Here is a 15,967-nt window from a genome sequence, read left to right as displayed (position 1 = left end):
CCTGCAGATCATGCAACTAGAGCAGTTGACGCAGGTCAACTAGAGAGCACAACATGGCTCTCAGGACCAAAACTATTGTACACTGAGGAGCGTTGTCCAGACACCTTTGAACTTGTGAGAGAGGACTCAGGTGCTGAAATCCACCCTCAGGTGTCTACACTTCGTACAAAGACTCCAGCTACTCTTCTAACCCAGAAAACAGGACTATCCAGTGCCCCTCCAGGAGGATTCGACACTAAGGACCTCTACAAGCGCCAATGGAGGCAGGTACAAAGTCTTGCCAATGCATTCTGGGACAGATGGCGCAAACGACGCTTGTGTACCCTGCAGCCATGGAGGACGTGGCAATTTACCAAGCCTAATCTTAGGATGGCCAAAGGAGATGGACCTAAGACATTCTCCAGACCAGTTACTGGACTGGTCCTTTGTTGTCTTTGGAGAATAGGAATGGTGGCATCTGTTCAATGCCAGACGGGGAGTGTTCTGTCTCCGACATAAATAATGACTCTTAAATGTTTATTTTCATAGCATAAATTCAGTGATAATGCTCAGTTTCATAGTTTCTGATGTGCATTGTTTCCAGCTCCATCTAGTGGCCAAAAATAATAACTGCAGTGTAATTCTCTTCCTGCTTTCGTTTCATTTTCCCTCCAACTCTCACTGTATCATGGGTAAATTTGCAAGGGATTATGGTCTAGCCCAGCCCCATTTCCCTGTCCAGTCCTCCATTTTCAATCTGCTTGCATACTGGAAACACCTCATCCATCTTCTCGCCCAGTGTTAGCATTGCTGGTAAGTGACACGCTCCCTTTATAAATCCCTGTCTCTCTTACTGGCCAGCTTAGATAGTTTCCTTGTTCAGCTGTTAGTGCAGTCATGTACGTTATGTGTATATGTATTTTCTATGTACCCGACACTGATTGTCTCCATGTATTTCTGTTTATAGTTTCACCTCATCTATATACCTACGTTCAATAAAACATAGATTCAACTACATTCTCTCTTATTGGACCCGGTATAGCAGTTTAGCTGCTTGCTAAGCTATTTGACTCCCGTTCATTTAGTGAGAGCATGACAGTGAAACAGCGGCTTTCCAGCTAGTGAGAATACAGAGAGGAGCTTTCCATCTTGCAGGACCCTAGTGAAATAATGGCTCTCCAGCTAGTGGAATACAGAGAGAAGAGCCTCCATCCAGTCTGCAGGAACTAGTGATGCTGCAGAAATCCATATAGTGAGATTCAAGTCACCGGCTACACAAAGACTAATACAGCCACAGCAATTTCTGCACAGCCAAGTATCCTTCTAAGACACCATGTCCCACAAATCACACAGGACAAAATCTGCTACATCCGTTTCCTCAAAGACTGTATCTATCAGCAGCACGGTTGCCATTGCCCGTGCAAATGCGGAAGTCGCCAAAATGCGAGCATGCTATGCTGAAGAGGAGATGCAACTCAAATTAGAGAAAGCAAGCTTAGAAGACCAAGAGAGAAGGTCACGCATAGAGAGAGAGGATCAAGAGAGAAGGTTATGCTTAGAAAGAGATGAGCAAGAGAGGAAGACGCAGTTAGAGAAAGCATGTGTGGATGCTGCCTTAGAGAGCCTAGCAGTAAAAAGAGAGGCTGCTGCCGCATTGGCCGAGGCAGAAGCACTGGAAGCCGCACACAACCCTGATCTGCATAGTCGCAGCAGTACATCAAGTCTGAAGTTGCCACTGCAAGATTCACCACAACGCACATCTCAATATGTTAATGAACTTCCTGATCCAAACTATAACCAAGATCACAACACATCCAGTGAAACGAGTGAGAGTCATCATGAGGCTCAGCTCCAGGAAAACGTGAAGCAAAGCAACTCTTCTGTCTTCTTTGCCTCTCACCAGGTAACCAACGTGAATCACCTTGCTGACACACCTCATGTCAGACCGAAGCAATATGACACCGACTGGCACCACCCTGAGGATACTAACAGGTATGAATGCACCTCACATCACTATCAGGGTGACACATCACCAGTATACTCTCCTGACAACCGGTTCACATCAGAACTTGCTAGGATCTTCACACGACGTGATCTAGTTGCCAAGGGACTCATGAAATTCACTGACCACGCTGAAGGTTACAGAGCTTGGAAAGATTCCTTCCATAATGTCACTAGAAACTTGGGGCTAAAAAACAGAGAGGAGATAGACCTCTTAGTCAAATACCTGGGAGAAGAGTCAGTCAAACACGCAGTAAGGATCAGAGACATTAATATAAACCACCCTCAAATAGGCCTTAAAGAGATCTCGAAGAGGCTAGATGGGTGTTACGGCTCTGCAGAGGTAATAGAGAGAGCCTTGTTCAAAAGAATCAATGACTTTCCTAAAATATCTAACAAAGGTCTCCCAAAACTTAGAGAGCTAGGTGACCTGCTACAAGAGGTCCTAGTTGCCAAATGAGATGGTGACCAACCAGGACTTGCATACCTCGACACAGCCAAAGGTGTTAATGCTATAGTCCAAAAGTTGCCCTACAATCTACAGGAGAGGTGGCTCACACGTGGATCCACGTACAAATACAAACAACGTGGCTCCACGTACAAATACAAACACAGTGTTTCACTCCCTCCCTTCTCCGTTTTTGTAGACTTTATACACGAACAAGCGGCAATCAGAAATGATCCCAGCTTTGACTTTACAACGTCATATGCCGCACCACCGCCAGCTGCAAACCAACGCAGAACATCTGTGGCAGTGCACAAGACTAATGTTTCTTCTCCAAGTTCCAATTACAGGTCTGCTGGCTGCTCTCAATCAGAGACAAAGGTACGAGAACCTGACAAGCAGTGCCCCCTCCATCAGAAGTCTCATCCTCTCCTGAAATGCAGAGCCTTCAGAGGAAAATCTATGCCGGATCGCAGAAGCTTCCTGAAAGAGAACGGTATCTGCTACAAGTGCTGCTCATCCACCACTCATCTCGCCAAGGATTGTAAGGTCAGTGTAAAATGCACAGAATGTGGAACCACAGATCATAACACTGCCCTACACCCTGGCCCAGCTCCATGGAGTGCGCAAAATACGCCAGCTGACAGTGAGCATGGCGGGAAGGAAAAGAGCACTGATGCAGCTACGCCAGAGATCACTTCACAATGTACTGAAGTCTGTAAAGGGACACATAGACAGTAGGTCTTGTTCAAAAATATACCTCGTCAGAGTGTACCCAAGGGGCCATAGAGACAAAGCTGTGAGACTGTATGCTATCTTGGATGATCAAAGTAATCGATCCCTGGCTAGATCAACATTCTTTGACCTATTCAACATTAAAGGACCAAGCACTCCTTACTCATTAAAGACATGTGCAGGTACTGTGACAACAGCGGGCAGGAAAGCCACTGACTACCAAATTGAGTCCTTAGACGGACAATTCTGCCTGCCACTAACTACAATCATCGAGTGTAATCAGATCCCAGACAACAGGTCTGAAATCCCTACACCAGATGTGGCAATCCATCATGCTCACATAAAACGCATAGCACACCTCATACCAGAACTCGACCCTCAGGCACAGATACTACTGCTGTTGGGAAGAGACATCCTGCAGGTCATAAAGTGAGAAGTCATATCAATGGACTCAACAATGCTCCCTATGCGCAAAAGCTAGACCTAGGATGGGTCATAATAGGAAACGTATGCTTGGGACACATGCACGCCCCATCTTCTGTGACAAGCATGCTAACAAATACACTGGAGAAAGGGCGCCCATCTCTGTTTCAACCTTGCAACAACGAGTTCCATGTCAAGGAACTACCACAAAGCATCCAACTAACTACCCAATCACTTAATAGACTTTACTCATGACAGCAGTATGGTGTCAGGAAGCTATGAGAATCAGCTGGGGTGCACACTCTTCCAGAGAACTAAGCAAGACAACCAAGCAGCAATGTCGGTAGAGGATAAGCTGTTCTTAGAGGTAATGGACAAAGGGCTCATAAAAGATGAGATGAACAGTTAGGTCGCACCTCTTCCCTTCAGAACCCACAGACCACGTCTACCAAACAACAGAGATCAGGCATTCAAACGTTTCTCCTCTCTCAAACACAATCTGCAAAAGAAGCCAGAGATGAGAGATCACTTCTTCTCCTTCATGTCAAAGATATTTGAGAACTGCCATGCAGAACTAGCTCCCACTCTCAAAGACTCTGAAGAATGCTGGTTCCTACCCATGTTTGGAGTATACCACCCTAAGAAACCAGGCCAGATTAAAGTGGTGTTCGACTCCAGTGCTAAGTTTGATGATGTCTCCCTGAATGATGTTCTACTGACAGGACCAGATCTCAATAACAAACCACTGGGAGTACTTATGCGCTTCCGTAAGGATTCCATTGCCTTCATCGCTGACATCCAGCAAATGTTCCATTGTTTCCTTGTGAGAAAGAGAGACAGGAACTTCCTAAGATTCTTCTGGTAAAGAGACAATGATCCTACTAAAGACGTCACAGAGTACCGCATGAGAGTGCACATCTTTGGCAATAGCCCTTCTCCTGCAGTCGCTATCTATGGACTCAAAAGGTCAGCTATAGAAGGAGAATCAGAATACGGGTCAGATGTCAGACAATTCATAGAGAAAGACTTTTATGTTGATGACTGTCTGAAAGCCATGCCTTCAAATGAGACTGCCATCAGTCTTCTCAGGAGAGCACAGGAGATGCTTGTTTGCTCTAACCTCAGGCTTCACAAAATAGCCTCAAACAGCCAAGAACTCATGAAAGCATTCCCTTCACAAGACTTGTGTCGGTCTCAGAGACCTGGACCTAGGGTCAAACCCCACACCAATGCAACACAGCCTCAGGCTTCTCTGGAATCTACAATCAGACACTTTCACCTTTCAGGTCAGCCAAGAAGAAAAGCCTTTCACACGCAGAGTTGTCCTGTCTACCATCAACAGCCTCTGCGATCCCTTAGGCTTTGCAGCTCCAGTTACTATACAAGGAAAAGCCATACAAAGAGACTTAACCAAGGAGACTTCTGACTGGGATGCACCTCTGCCACCTAACAAGAGAATGCAGTGGGAAGCATGGAAGAACTCTTTAGCAGCTCTCTCCAACCTGAATGTGTCAAGGCCATACACCCCTGTGCCGTCTACAGAGATTCAGAGCCAAAGACTGTATGTATTTGCAGATGCTTCTGTCAAAGCAATTGCTGCTGTTGCCTATCTCAATACGGTGGACTCCAAATGTCAGAGCCATATTGGATTCGTCATGGGGAAAGCCAAACTTGCTCCACAGCCAGAGCACACTATACCAAGGTTAGAACTTTGTGCTACAGTCCTAACCGTCAAGTTAGCAGAGTTCATCACATCCGAGATGGATATCGACCTGACACAAGCCAAGTTCTACTCAGACAGCAAAGTAGTTCTGGGATACATCCACAATGAAACCAGGCGATTCTACGTTTATGTCAACAACAGAGTGCTACGAATTAGGAGATCAGTTCATCCAAAACAGTGGCATTACATCCCCACAGACCAAAACCCTGCAGATCATGCAACTAGAGCAGTTGACGCAGGTCAACTAGAGAGCACAACATGGCTCTCAGGACCAAAACTATTGTACACTGAGGAGCGTTGTCCAGACACCTTTGAACTTGTGAGAGAGGACTCAGGTGCTGAAATCCACCCTCAGGTGTCTACACTTCGTACAAAGACTCCAGCTACTCTTCTAACCCAGAAAACAGGACTATCCAGTGCCCCTCCAGGAGGATTCGACACTAAGGACCTCTACAAGCGCCAATGGAGGCAGGTACAAAGTCTTGCCAATGCATTCTGGGACAGATGGCGCAAACGACGCTTGTGTACCCTGCAGCCATGGAGGACGTGGCAATTTACCAAGCCTAATCTTAGGATGGCCAAAGGAGATGGACCTAAGACATTCTCCAGACCAGTTACTGGACTGGTCCTTTGTTGTCTTTGGAGAATAGGAATGGTGGCATCTGTTCAATGCCAGACGGGGAGTGTTCTGTCTCCGACATAAATAATGACTCTTAAATGTTTATTTTCATAGCATAAATTCAGTGATAATGCTCAGTTTCATAGTTTCTGATGTGCATTGTTTCCAGCTCCATCTAGTGGCCAAAAATAATAACTGCAGTGTAATTCTCTTCCTGCTTTCGTTTCATTTTCCCTCCAACTCCCACTGTATCATGGGTAAATTTGCAAGGGATTATGGTCTAGCCCAGCCCCATTTCCCTGTCCAGTCCTCCATTTTCAATCTGCTTGCATACTGGAAACACCTCATCCATCTTCTCGCCCAGTGTTAGCATTGCTGGTAAGTGACACGCTCCCTTTATAAATCCCTGTCTCTCTTACTGGCCAGCTTAGATAGTTTCCTTGTTCAGCTGTTAGTGCAGTCATGTACGTTATGTGTATATGTATTTTCTATGTACCCGACACTGATTGTCTCCATGTATTTCTGTTTATAGTTTCACCTCATCTATATACCTACGTTCAATAAAACATAGATTCAACTACATTCTCTCTTATTGGACCCGGTATAGCAGTTTAGCTGCTTGCTAAGCTATTTGACTCCCGTTCATTTAGTGAGAGCATGACAGTGAAACAGCGGCTTTCCAGCTAGTGAGAATACAGAGAGGAGCTTTCCATCTTGCAGGACCCTAGTGAAATAATGGCTCTCCAGCTAGTGGAATACAGAGAGAAGAGCCTCCATCCAGTCTGCAGGAACTAGTGATGCTGCAGAAATCCATATAGTGAGATTCAAGTCACCGGCTACACAAAGACTAATACAGCCACAGCAATTTCTGCACAGCCAAGTATCCTTCTAAGACACCATGTCCCACAAATCACACAGGACAAAATCTGCTACATCCGTTTCCTCAAAGACTGTATCTATCAGCAGCACGGTTGCCATTGCCCGTGCAAATGCGGAAGTCGCCAAAATGCGAGCATGCTATGCTGAAGAGGAGATGCAACTCAAATTAGAGAAAGCAAGCTTAGAAGACCAAGAGAGAAGGTCACGCATAGAGAGAGAGGATCAAGAGAGAAGGTTATGCTTAGAAAGAGATGAGCAAGAGAGGAAGACGCAGTTAGAGAAAGCATGTGTGGATGCTGCCTTAGAGAGCCTAGCAGTAAAAAGAGAGGCTGCTGCCGCATTGGCCGAGGCAGAAGCACTGGAAGCCGCACACAACCCTGATCTGCATAGTCGCAGCAGTACATCAAGTCTGAAGTTGCCACTGCAAGATTCACCACAACGCACATCTCAATATGTTAATGAACTTCCTGATCCAAACTATAACCAAGATCACAACACATCCAGTGAAACGAGTGAGAGTCATCATGAGGCTCAGCTCCAGGAAAACGTGAAGCAAAGCAACTCTTCTGTCTTCTTTGCCTCTCACCAGGTAACCAACGTGAATCACCTTGCTGACACACCTCATGTCAGACCGAAGCAATATGACACCGACTGGCACCACCCTGAGGATACTAACAGGTATGAATGCACCTCACATCACTATCAGGGTGACACATCACCAGTATACTCTCCTGACAACCGGTTCACATCAGAACTTGCTAGGATCTTCACACGACGTGATCTAGTTGCCAAGGGACTCATGAAATTCACTGACCACGCTGAAGGTTACAGAGCTTGGAAAGATTCCTTCCATAATGTCACTAGAAACTTGGGGCTAAAAAACAGAGAGGAGATAGACCTCTTAGTCAAATACCTGGGAGAAGAGTCAGTCAAACACGCAGTAAGGATCAGAGACATTAATATAAACCACCCTCAAATAGGCCTTAAAGAGATCTCGAAGAGGCTAGATGGGTGTTACGGCTCTGCAGAGGTAATAGAGAGAGCCTTGTTCAAAAGAATCAATGACTTTCCTAAAATATCTAACAAAGGTCTCCCAAAACTTAGAGAGCTAGGTGACCTGCTACAAGAGGTCCTAGTTGCCAAATGAGATGGTGACCAACCAGGACTTGCATACCTCGACACAGCCAAAGGTGTTAATGCTATAGTCCAAAAGTTGCCCTACAATCTACAGGAGAGGTGGCTCACACGTGGCTCCACGTACAAATACAAACAACGTGGCTCCACGTACAAATACAAACACAGTGTTTCACTCCCTCCCTTCTCCGTTTTTGTAGACTTTATACACGAACAAGCGGCAATCAGAAATGATCCCAGCTTTGACTTTACAACGTCATATGCCGCACCACCGCCAGCTGCAAACCAACGCAGAACATCTGTGGCAGTGCACAAGACTAATGTTTCTTCTCCAAGTTCCAATTACAGGTCTGCTGGCTGCTCTCAATCAGAGACAAAGGTACGAGAACCTGACAAGCAGTGCCCCCTCCATCAGAAGTCTCATCCTCTCCTGAAATGCAGAGCCTTCAGAGGAAAATCTATGCCGGATCGCAGAAGCTTCCTGAAAGAGAACGGTATCTGCTACAAGTGCTGCTCATCCACCACTCATCTCGCCAAGGATTGTAAGGTCAGTGTAAAATGCACAGAATGTGGAACCACAGATCATAACACTGCCCTACACCCTGGCCCAGCTCCATGGAGTGCGCAAAATACGCCAGCTGACAGTGAGCATGGCGGGAAGGAAAAGAGCACTGATGCAGCTACGCCAGAGATCACTTCACAATGTACTGAAGTCTGTAAAGGGACACATAGACAGTAGGTCTTGTTCAAAAATATACCTCGTCAGAGTGTACCCAAGGGGCCATAGAGACAAAGCTGTGAGACTGTATGCTATCTTGGATGATCAAAGTAATCGATCCCTGGCTAGATCAACATTCTTTGACCTATTCAACATTAAAGGACCAAGCACTCCTTACTCATTAAAGACATGTGCAGGTACTGTGACAACAGCGGGCAGGAAAGCCACTGACTACCAAATTGAGTCCTTAGACGGACAATTCTGCCTGCCACTAACTACAATCATCGAGTGTAATCAGATCCCAGACAACAGGTCTGAAATCCCTACACCAGATGTGGCAATCCATCATGCTCACATAAAACGCATAGCACACCTCATACCAGAACTCGACCCTCAGGCACAGATACTACTGCTGTTGGGAAGAGACATCCTGCAGGTCATAAAGTGAGAAGTCATATCAATGGACTCAACAATGCTCCCTATGCGCAAAAGCTAGACCTAGGATGGGTCATAATAGGAAACGTATGCTTGGGACACATGCACGCCCCATCTTCTGTGACAAGCATGCTAACAAATACACTGGAGAAAGGGCGCCCATCTCTGTTTCAACCTTGCAACAACGAGTTCCATGTCAAGGAACTACCACAAAGCATCCAACTAACTACCCAATCACTTAATAGACTTTACTCATGACAGCAGTATGGTGTCAGGAAGCTATGAGAATCAGCTGGGGTGCACACTCTTCCAGAGAACTAAGCAAGACAACCAAGCAGCAATGTCGGTAGAGGATAAGCTGTTCTTAGAGGTAATGGACAAAGGGCTCATAAAAGATGAGATGAACAGTTAGGTCGCACCTCTTCCCTTCAGAACCCACAGACCACGTCTACCAAACAACAGAGATCAGGCATTCAAACGTTTCTCCTCTCTCAAACACAATCTGCAAAAGAAGCCAGAGATGAGAGATCACTTCTTCTCCTTCATGTCAAAGATATTTGAGAACTGCCATGCAGAACTAGCTCCCACTCTCAAAGACTCTGAAGAATGCTGGTTCCTACCCATGTTTGGAGTATACCACCCTAAGAAACCAGGCCAGATTAAAGTGGTGTTCGACTCCAGTGCTAAGTTTGATGATGTCTCCCTGAATGATGTTCTACTGACAGGACCAGATCTCAATAACAAACCACTGGGAGTACTTATGCGCTTCCGTAAGGATTCCATTGCCTTCATCGCTGACATCCAGCAAATGTTCCATTGTTTCCTTGTGAGAAAGAGAGACAGGAACTTCCTAAGATTCTTCTGGTAAAGAGACAATGATCCTACTAAAGACGTCACAGAGTACCGCATGAGAGTGCACATCTTTGGCAATAGCCCTTCTCCTGCAGTCGCTATCTATGGACTCAAAAGGTCAGCTATAGAAGGAGAATCAGAATACGGGTCAGATGTCAGACAATTCATAGAGAAAGACTTTTATGTTGATGACTGTCTGAAAGCCATGCCTTCAAATGAGACTGCCATCAGTCTTCTCAGGAGAGCACAGGAGATGCTTGTTTGCTCTAACCTCAGGCTTCACAAAATAGCCTCAAACAGCCAAGAACTCATGAAAGCATTCCCTTCACAAGACTTGTGTCGGTCTCAGAGACCTGGACCTAGGGTCAAACCCCACACCAATGCAACACAGCCTCAGGCTTCTCTGGAATCTACAATCAGACACTTTCACCTTTCAGGTCAGCCAAGAAGAAAAGCCTTTCACACGCAGAGTTGTCCTGTCTACCATCAACAGCCTCTGCGATCCCTTAGGCTTTGCAGCTCCAGTTACTATACAAGGAAAAGCCATACAAAGAGACTTAACCAAGGAGACTTCTGACTGGGATGCACCTCTGCCACCTAACAAGAGAATGCAGTGGGAAGCATGGAAGAACTCTTTAGCAGCTCTCTCCAACCTGAATGTGTCAAGGCCATACACCCCTGTGCCGTCTACAGAGATTCAGAGCCAAAGACTGTATGTATTTGCAGATGCTTCTGTCAAAGCAATTGCTGCTGTTGCCTATCTCAATACGGTGGACTCCAAATGTCAGAGCCATATTGGATTCGTCATGGGGAAAGCCAAACTTGCTCCACAGCCAGAGCACACTATACCAAGGTTAGAACTTTGTGCTACAGTCCTAACCGTCAAGTTAGCAGAGTTCATCACATCCGAGATGGATATCGACCTGACACAAGCCAAGTTCTACTCAGACAGCAAAGTAGTTCTGGGATACATCCACAATGAAACCAGGCGATTCTACGTTTATGTCAACAACAGAGTGCTACGAATTAGGAGATCAGTTCATCCAAAACAGTGGCATTACGTCCCCACAGACCAAAACCCTGCAGATCATGCAACTAGAGCAGTTGACGCAGGTCAACTAGAGAGCACAACATGGCTCTCAGGACCAAAACTATTGTACACTGAGGAGCGTTGTCCAGACACCTTTGAACTTGTGAGAGAGGACTCAGGTGCTGAAATCCACCCTCAGGTGTCTACACTTCGTACAAAGACTCCAGCTACTCTTCTAACCCAGAAAACAGGACTATCCAGTGCCCCTCCAGGAGGATTCGACACTAAGGACCTCTACAAGCGCCAATGGAGGCAGGTACAAAGTCTTGCCAATGCATTCTGGGACAGATGGCGCAAACGACGCTTGTGTACCCTGCAGCCATGGAGGACGTGGCAATTTACCAAGCCTAATCTTAGGATGGCCAAAGGAGATGGACCTAAGACATTCTCCAGACCAGTTACTGGACTGGTCCTTTGTTGTCTTTGGAGAATAGGAATGGTGGCATCTGTTCAATGCCAGACGGGGAGTGTTCTGTCTCCGACATAAATAATGACTCTTAAATGTTTATTTTCATAGCATAAATTCAGTGATAATGCTCAGTTTCATAGTTTCTGATGTGCATTGTTTCTAGCTCCATCTAGTGGCCAAAAATAATAACTGCAGTGTAATTCTCTTCCTGCTTTCGTTTCATTTTCCCTCCAACTCCCACTGTATCATGGGTAAATTTGCAAGGGATTATGGTCTAGCCCAGCCCCATTTCCCTGTCCAGTCCTCCATTTTCAATCTGCTTGCATACTGGAAACACCTCATCCATCTTCTCGCCCAATGTTAGCATTGCTGGTAAGTGACACGCTCCCTTTATAAATCCCTGTCTCTCTTACTGGCCAGCTTAGATAGTTTCCTTGTTCAGCTGTTAGTGCAGTAATGCACGTTGTGTATATGTATTTTCTATGTACCCGACGCTGATTGTCTCCATGTATTTCTGTTTATAGTTTCACCTCATCTATATACCTATGTTCAATAAAACACAGATTCAACTACAGTCTCTCTTATTGGACCCGGTATAGCGGTTTAGCTGCTTGCTAAGCTATTTGAATCCCGTTCATTTAGTGAGAGCATGACACTATGCATTAGGACTCCTGATATTTAAAGAAAAAAGAATTTGAGCAGGATATTTTTGTTTTTTAGGAGCTGTTAGCTCATGGAATATCCAACATGGTCTCTTCCTTGTTCCAATGTTTCCCCAGCTCTGCTACTTTGGCTACAACCAATATTCTTGAAAGTGCTGGAGGTCATACCCAGGTAATATACAGATTATAATGTATTTCTTCTATATATCCATTTTGTATTTGTACAGAGGTAGCATTTGCTAACATGATACATACACTTACCAGCATAAAGCAGGATATCATGATGCAGATAACTGGGCCTCTAATCAATGACACTTTTTGAATATTTTTTATATACAGTATATGTAATACAACTCAGATTGAATCATTAACATATTAAAGGGAATCTGTACAAGAAGAAATATGTAGAGCAAGACAGGGAGGGGGGGAGCAGGTGAATAAGCCCCGCCCAGCGGACCGGACAGCTGCAGTTTACATACATCTGAACCGATATGAAAAAGGTATTTATGCATGAAAGGTGCGGGGTCAGGGGGAAGCAAAAGTACTAAAAGAATCCTTATGTGACACACAATTGAATAATATCATTGTATGATATCTCAAAAAAGGGGTGACAGATTCCCTTTAACTAAAGTGAGCACTTGAATGCATATGACTGCCTTACAACCGCATAATCTGACTATATATTTTCCCTCAAAACAATGTTTCAAAGGGTAATAAGATATTGAATGGATTAGGACACTTGTTTTATATATAAATATTTCTATCTATATCTATATATCTATCTATATGTATCATATCTAGCTATATGTATCTATATACATATAAATAGATATATATTATATATCATCGAAATCTGCTTCTTTCTCCTCCAGGACTCATAATTCATTTTCAAAATTCTCAATTTACAGGTAGAATCTGTATTCAGTGAAATGAAAGAAGGAGATTTCTCTGATAAGATATATTACAAGGTTTCTTATTTTCATGTGTACTATTGATTTATGAAATAATAATTAAAACAATAGGTAATCTTTAATGGATCTTTGACTTCCAATCAAGATAACTGAAGGAAGCCTACAGCCCAATAGACATTGTACAGACACTGCTAGTTAGGAACCCATCCGTATGACGTTACCTTGTACTAGCAGACTCCAACAAAACTTGTAAAAATCACAATGAAGGAGATTTTCCCATAATATATAAAGAAAACTTCTCCAAAAGACCATCCCTTTATCCAGCGCAGATTTACAGTGACAGATTTTAGAGCTGTATATCATATACTATATATTGGCAATTTTCCTTGTCTATTCAATGCAATTTTGGATGATAATCTCAAAGAGGTTCTTCATTGTAAATTGATGGTCGAAGCTCGGGATGGCTGCTGAGCCCAGATAACCATTTACTGGCCCTAAGGATTGTATCCCTACCAGTAAAGCATTAATGGTCGACTCTAAAGACTGCTAATGTTCAGTATAAAGAATATGGAAATAATGCAATTTATTGTCATTCATGAGAGATGGCGGCCACATGTATTTCTCTAAAAAATGTGTCTTGTTAAACACAACTCCTTTTATCTGGAAGCCACCAGGATGATCAGGTGATGATCATCACAGGTCAGATTTTCCTGATCCCTGACCACAAAACTGGATCATATGAAACTATTTAAAAAACAATATTGGAACTAAATATATTTTTTTTGCACAATAAAAAATTCCAATATTCATTTTGGTAATATATTTTTAGCTTTCAGGGATCTTCACTAGCAGTGTGGTGCTTGTTGTTTTGATGTGGGTTGGTCCACTCTTCAACTACTTACCAAAGGTAAGACATCCAGAAACGAAATGACCGAGGAAGATGTTGGAAAATATGGATTTTGCCTGTATTTCAGAGTGGATGGTGTGTTCAGGAGCAAGGATGAGCATAAGAAGAGGTTCATAAGCGGAGAAAGAAGCAGATTTCTCTTATAAGATTTATTACAAAGCTTCTTAGAATTGTTTGTGCAATTGATTTATAATAGTACATTTTTTTTATAAAAACATATCATTTTTATTCAAGGCTTAAGTCATTTTCAATATACGCAAGAAACATTAAACAACACTTATCTCAACACCCCATACCCAATAAAGTATAAAGGGATTTTAAATATATTTTTCAATATGAGAGTTTAGTCCATTTCTTCGTAGTCACTAGCAGCTCTGTTCATCGGGCTATTAGTCTGTTCTTCCAAACTTTTATACGCATACGCATATCTTGCAGCATGTGCCAGGGCAGCATGGTGGCTCAGTGCTTAGCACTGTTGCCTTGCAGTGCTGGGGCTCTGGGTTCAAATCCCACCAAGGACAATATCTGCAAGGAGTCTGTATGTTCTCTCCGTGTTTTCTGGGCTTCTTCCGGGTTCTCCAGTTTTCTCCCACATTCCAAAGGCATACTGATAGGGAATCTAGATTGTGAGCCCCGATGGGGACAGCGATAATAATGTTTGCAAACTGTAAAGTGCTGCAGAATCTGTTGGCGCTATAAAATAAAGAGATTATTATTATCTAACCTAGTAGTAAAATAGTAAAGACTTTAATGTACAGAGACAAACATATTAAAGCTAGGAACAACATTTTCAAATATATCAAAAGCTCTCTCAAATTACAATACACAGGATGGTACGCCAGGGGTGTCAAGCCACGGACCCCATGTCCCCAATTTCTTTTCAAGTTGTTTGACGTTTTAATGGTACCTCCTGACTGATTGTATATATGCCCTTCTTTAGCAAACTTTGAAAATCCTATAATTTATTGAATTCAGAGAAATTATTATGAAAATGTTAGGTTAAACAATAAATAATGTTCAATAGTTGCCTGCCCCTGGCCCAAAGGGTATCGATCAGTGGCCACTAAAAGAATCACACCACACAAAGTAGGATGTAATCTCTCTTTGATCAATCTATGGCATAGCTCCAAAAGAGCGAGAGTGAGTGAGCGTTTATTGATTCAAACATAGATTTATATATCCCCTGAAAGCGGGCTCGGTTAACTCTAGAATGGGAGTGTTTGAATGTATTCCATTGGTTAGTGGATTGGGCAGTGAGCGGATCCATGAGGTCATCTGTCTGGGTTGGTCCATGAGGTCATCACAGTGGGCGTCTTCGTGGGTGGATCCTTGGAGCACATGGTGGTTTGGCTGAACTGATAATTCCAGTTCCAATAGCACATGGCATGAGGCAAGCAGGAGATGGCATCCATCTTTAGTGTCACACTTTGATCTGAAAAAGCTCATGTAAGGTGAAATGATACACTTGAGGTTAATTAAGTATTTGAACTTAAGGCTTTCCTCAACAAAACCAGATAGAGGATAACACATTGCATCCATAATAAGTTTACCTCTGTCCCAGACATTATATACACACGTGGTCAAAATTGTTGGTACCCCTCGTTTAATGACAGAACAACCCACAATGCTCACAGAAATAACTTGAATCTGACAAAAGTAATAATAAATCTAATATCTATGAAAATGAACAAATGAAAGTCAGACATTGCTTTTCAACCATGCTTCCACAGAATTAAAAAAAAAATAAAACTCATGAAATAGGCCTGGACAGAAATGATGGTACCCCTGAAAATAATGTGACAAAAGGGACATGTTAAATCAAGGTGTGTCCAATAATTAGCATCACAGGTGTCTACAATCTTGGAATCAGTGAGTGGGCCTGTATAGAAGGCTACAGATACTCAGTGTGCTGTTTGGTGACATGGTGAGTATCAAACTCAACATGGACCAGAGGAAGCGAAGGAAAGAGTTGTCTTGTCTCAGGAGATTAGAAAGAAAATTATAGACAAACATGTTAAAGGTAAAAGTTATGAAACCATCTCCAA

The 15,967-nt window shown here is 43.6% G+C and overlaps 1 protein-coding gene across 2 annotated transcripts in view; it reads left to right on the top strand.

The window, feature by feature from the left end:
• Window positions 1–15,967, top strand: part of LOC141091390 (solute carrier family 26 member 10-like) — a 121,046-nt gene that overhangs the window by 44,327 nt on the left and 60,752 nt on the right. For both annotated transcript variants that reach the window (XM_073576945.1, XM_073576944.1), the window contains exons 8-9: window positions 12,163–12,276; window positions 13,845–13,922. In XM_073576945.1, the coding sequence (XP_073433046.1) occupies window positions 12,163–12,276; window positions 13,845–13,922 (192 nt within the window). The remainder of the gene's footprint in view (window positions 1–12,162; window positions 12,277–13,844; window positions 13,923–15,967) is intronic.

This window comes from Dendrobates tinctorius, unplaced genomic scaffold (assembly GCF_039654945.1).
Source record: "Dendrobates tinctorius isolate UK_male_01 unplaced genomic scaffold, ASM3965494v1 ptg000051l, whole genome shotgun sequence".
In the NCBI taxonomy this organism is placed as follows: Eukaryota; Metazoa; Chordata; class Amphibia; order Anura; family Dendrobatidae; genus Dendrobates; species Dendrobates tinctorius.
Note: the sequence above shows the minus strand (reverse complement) of the source record. Positions and strands in the feature narration are given on the sequence as shown.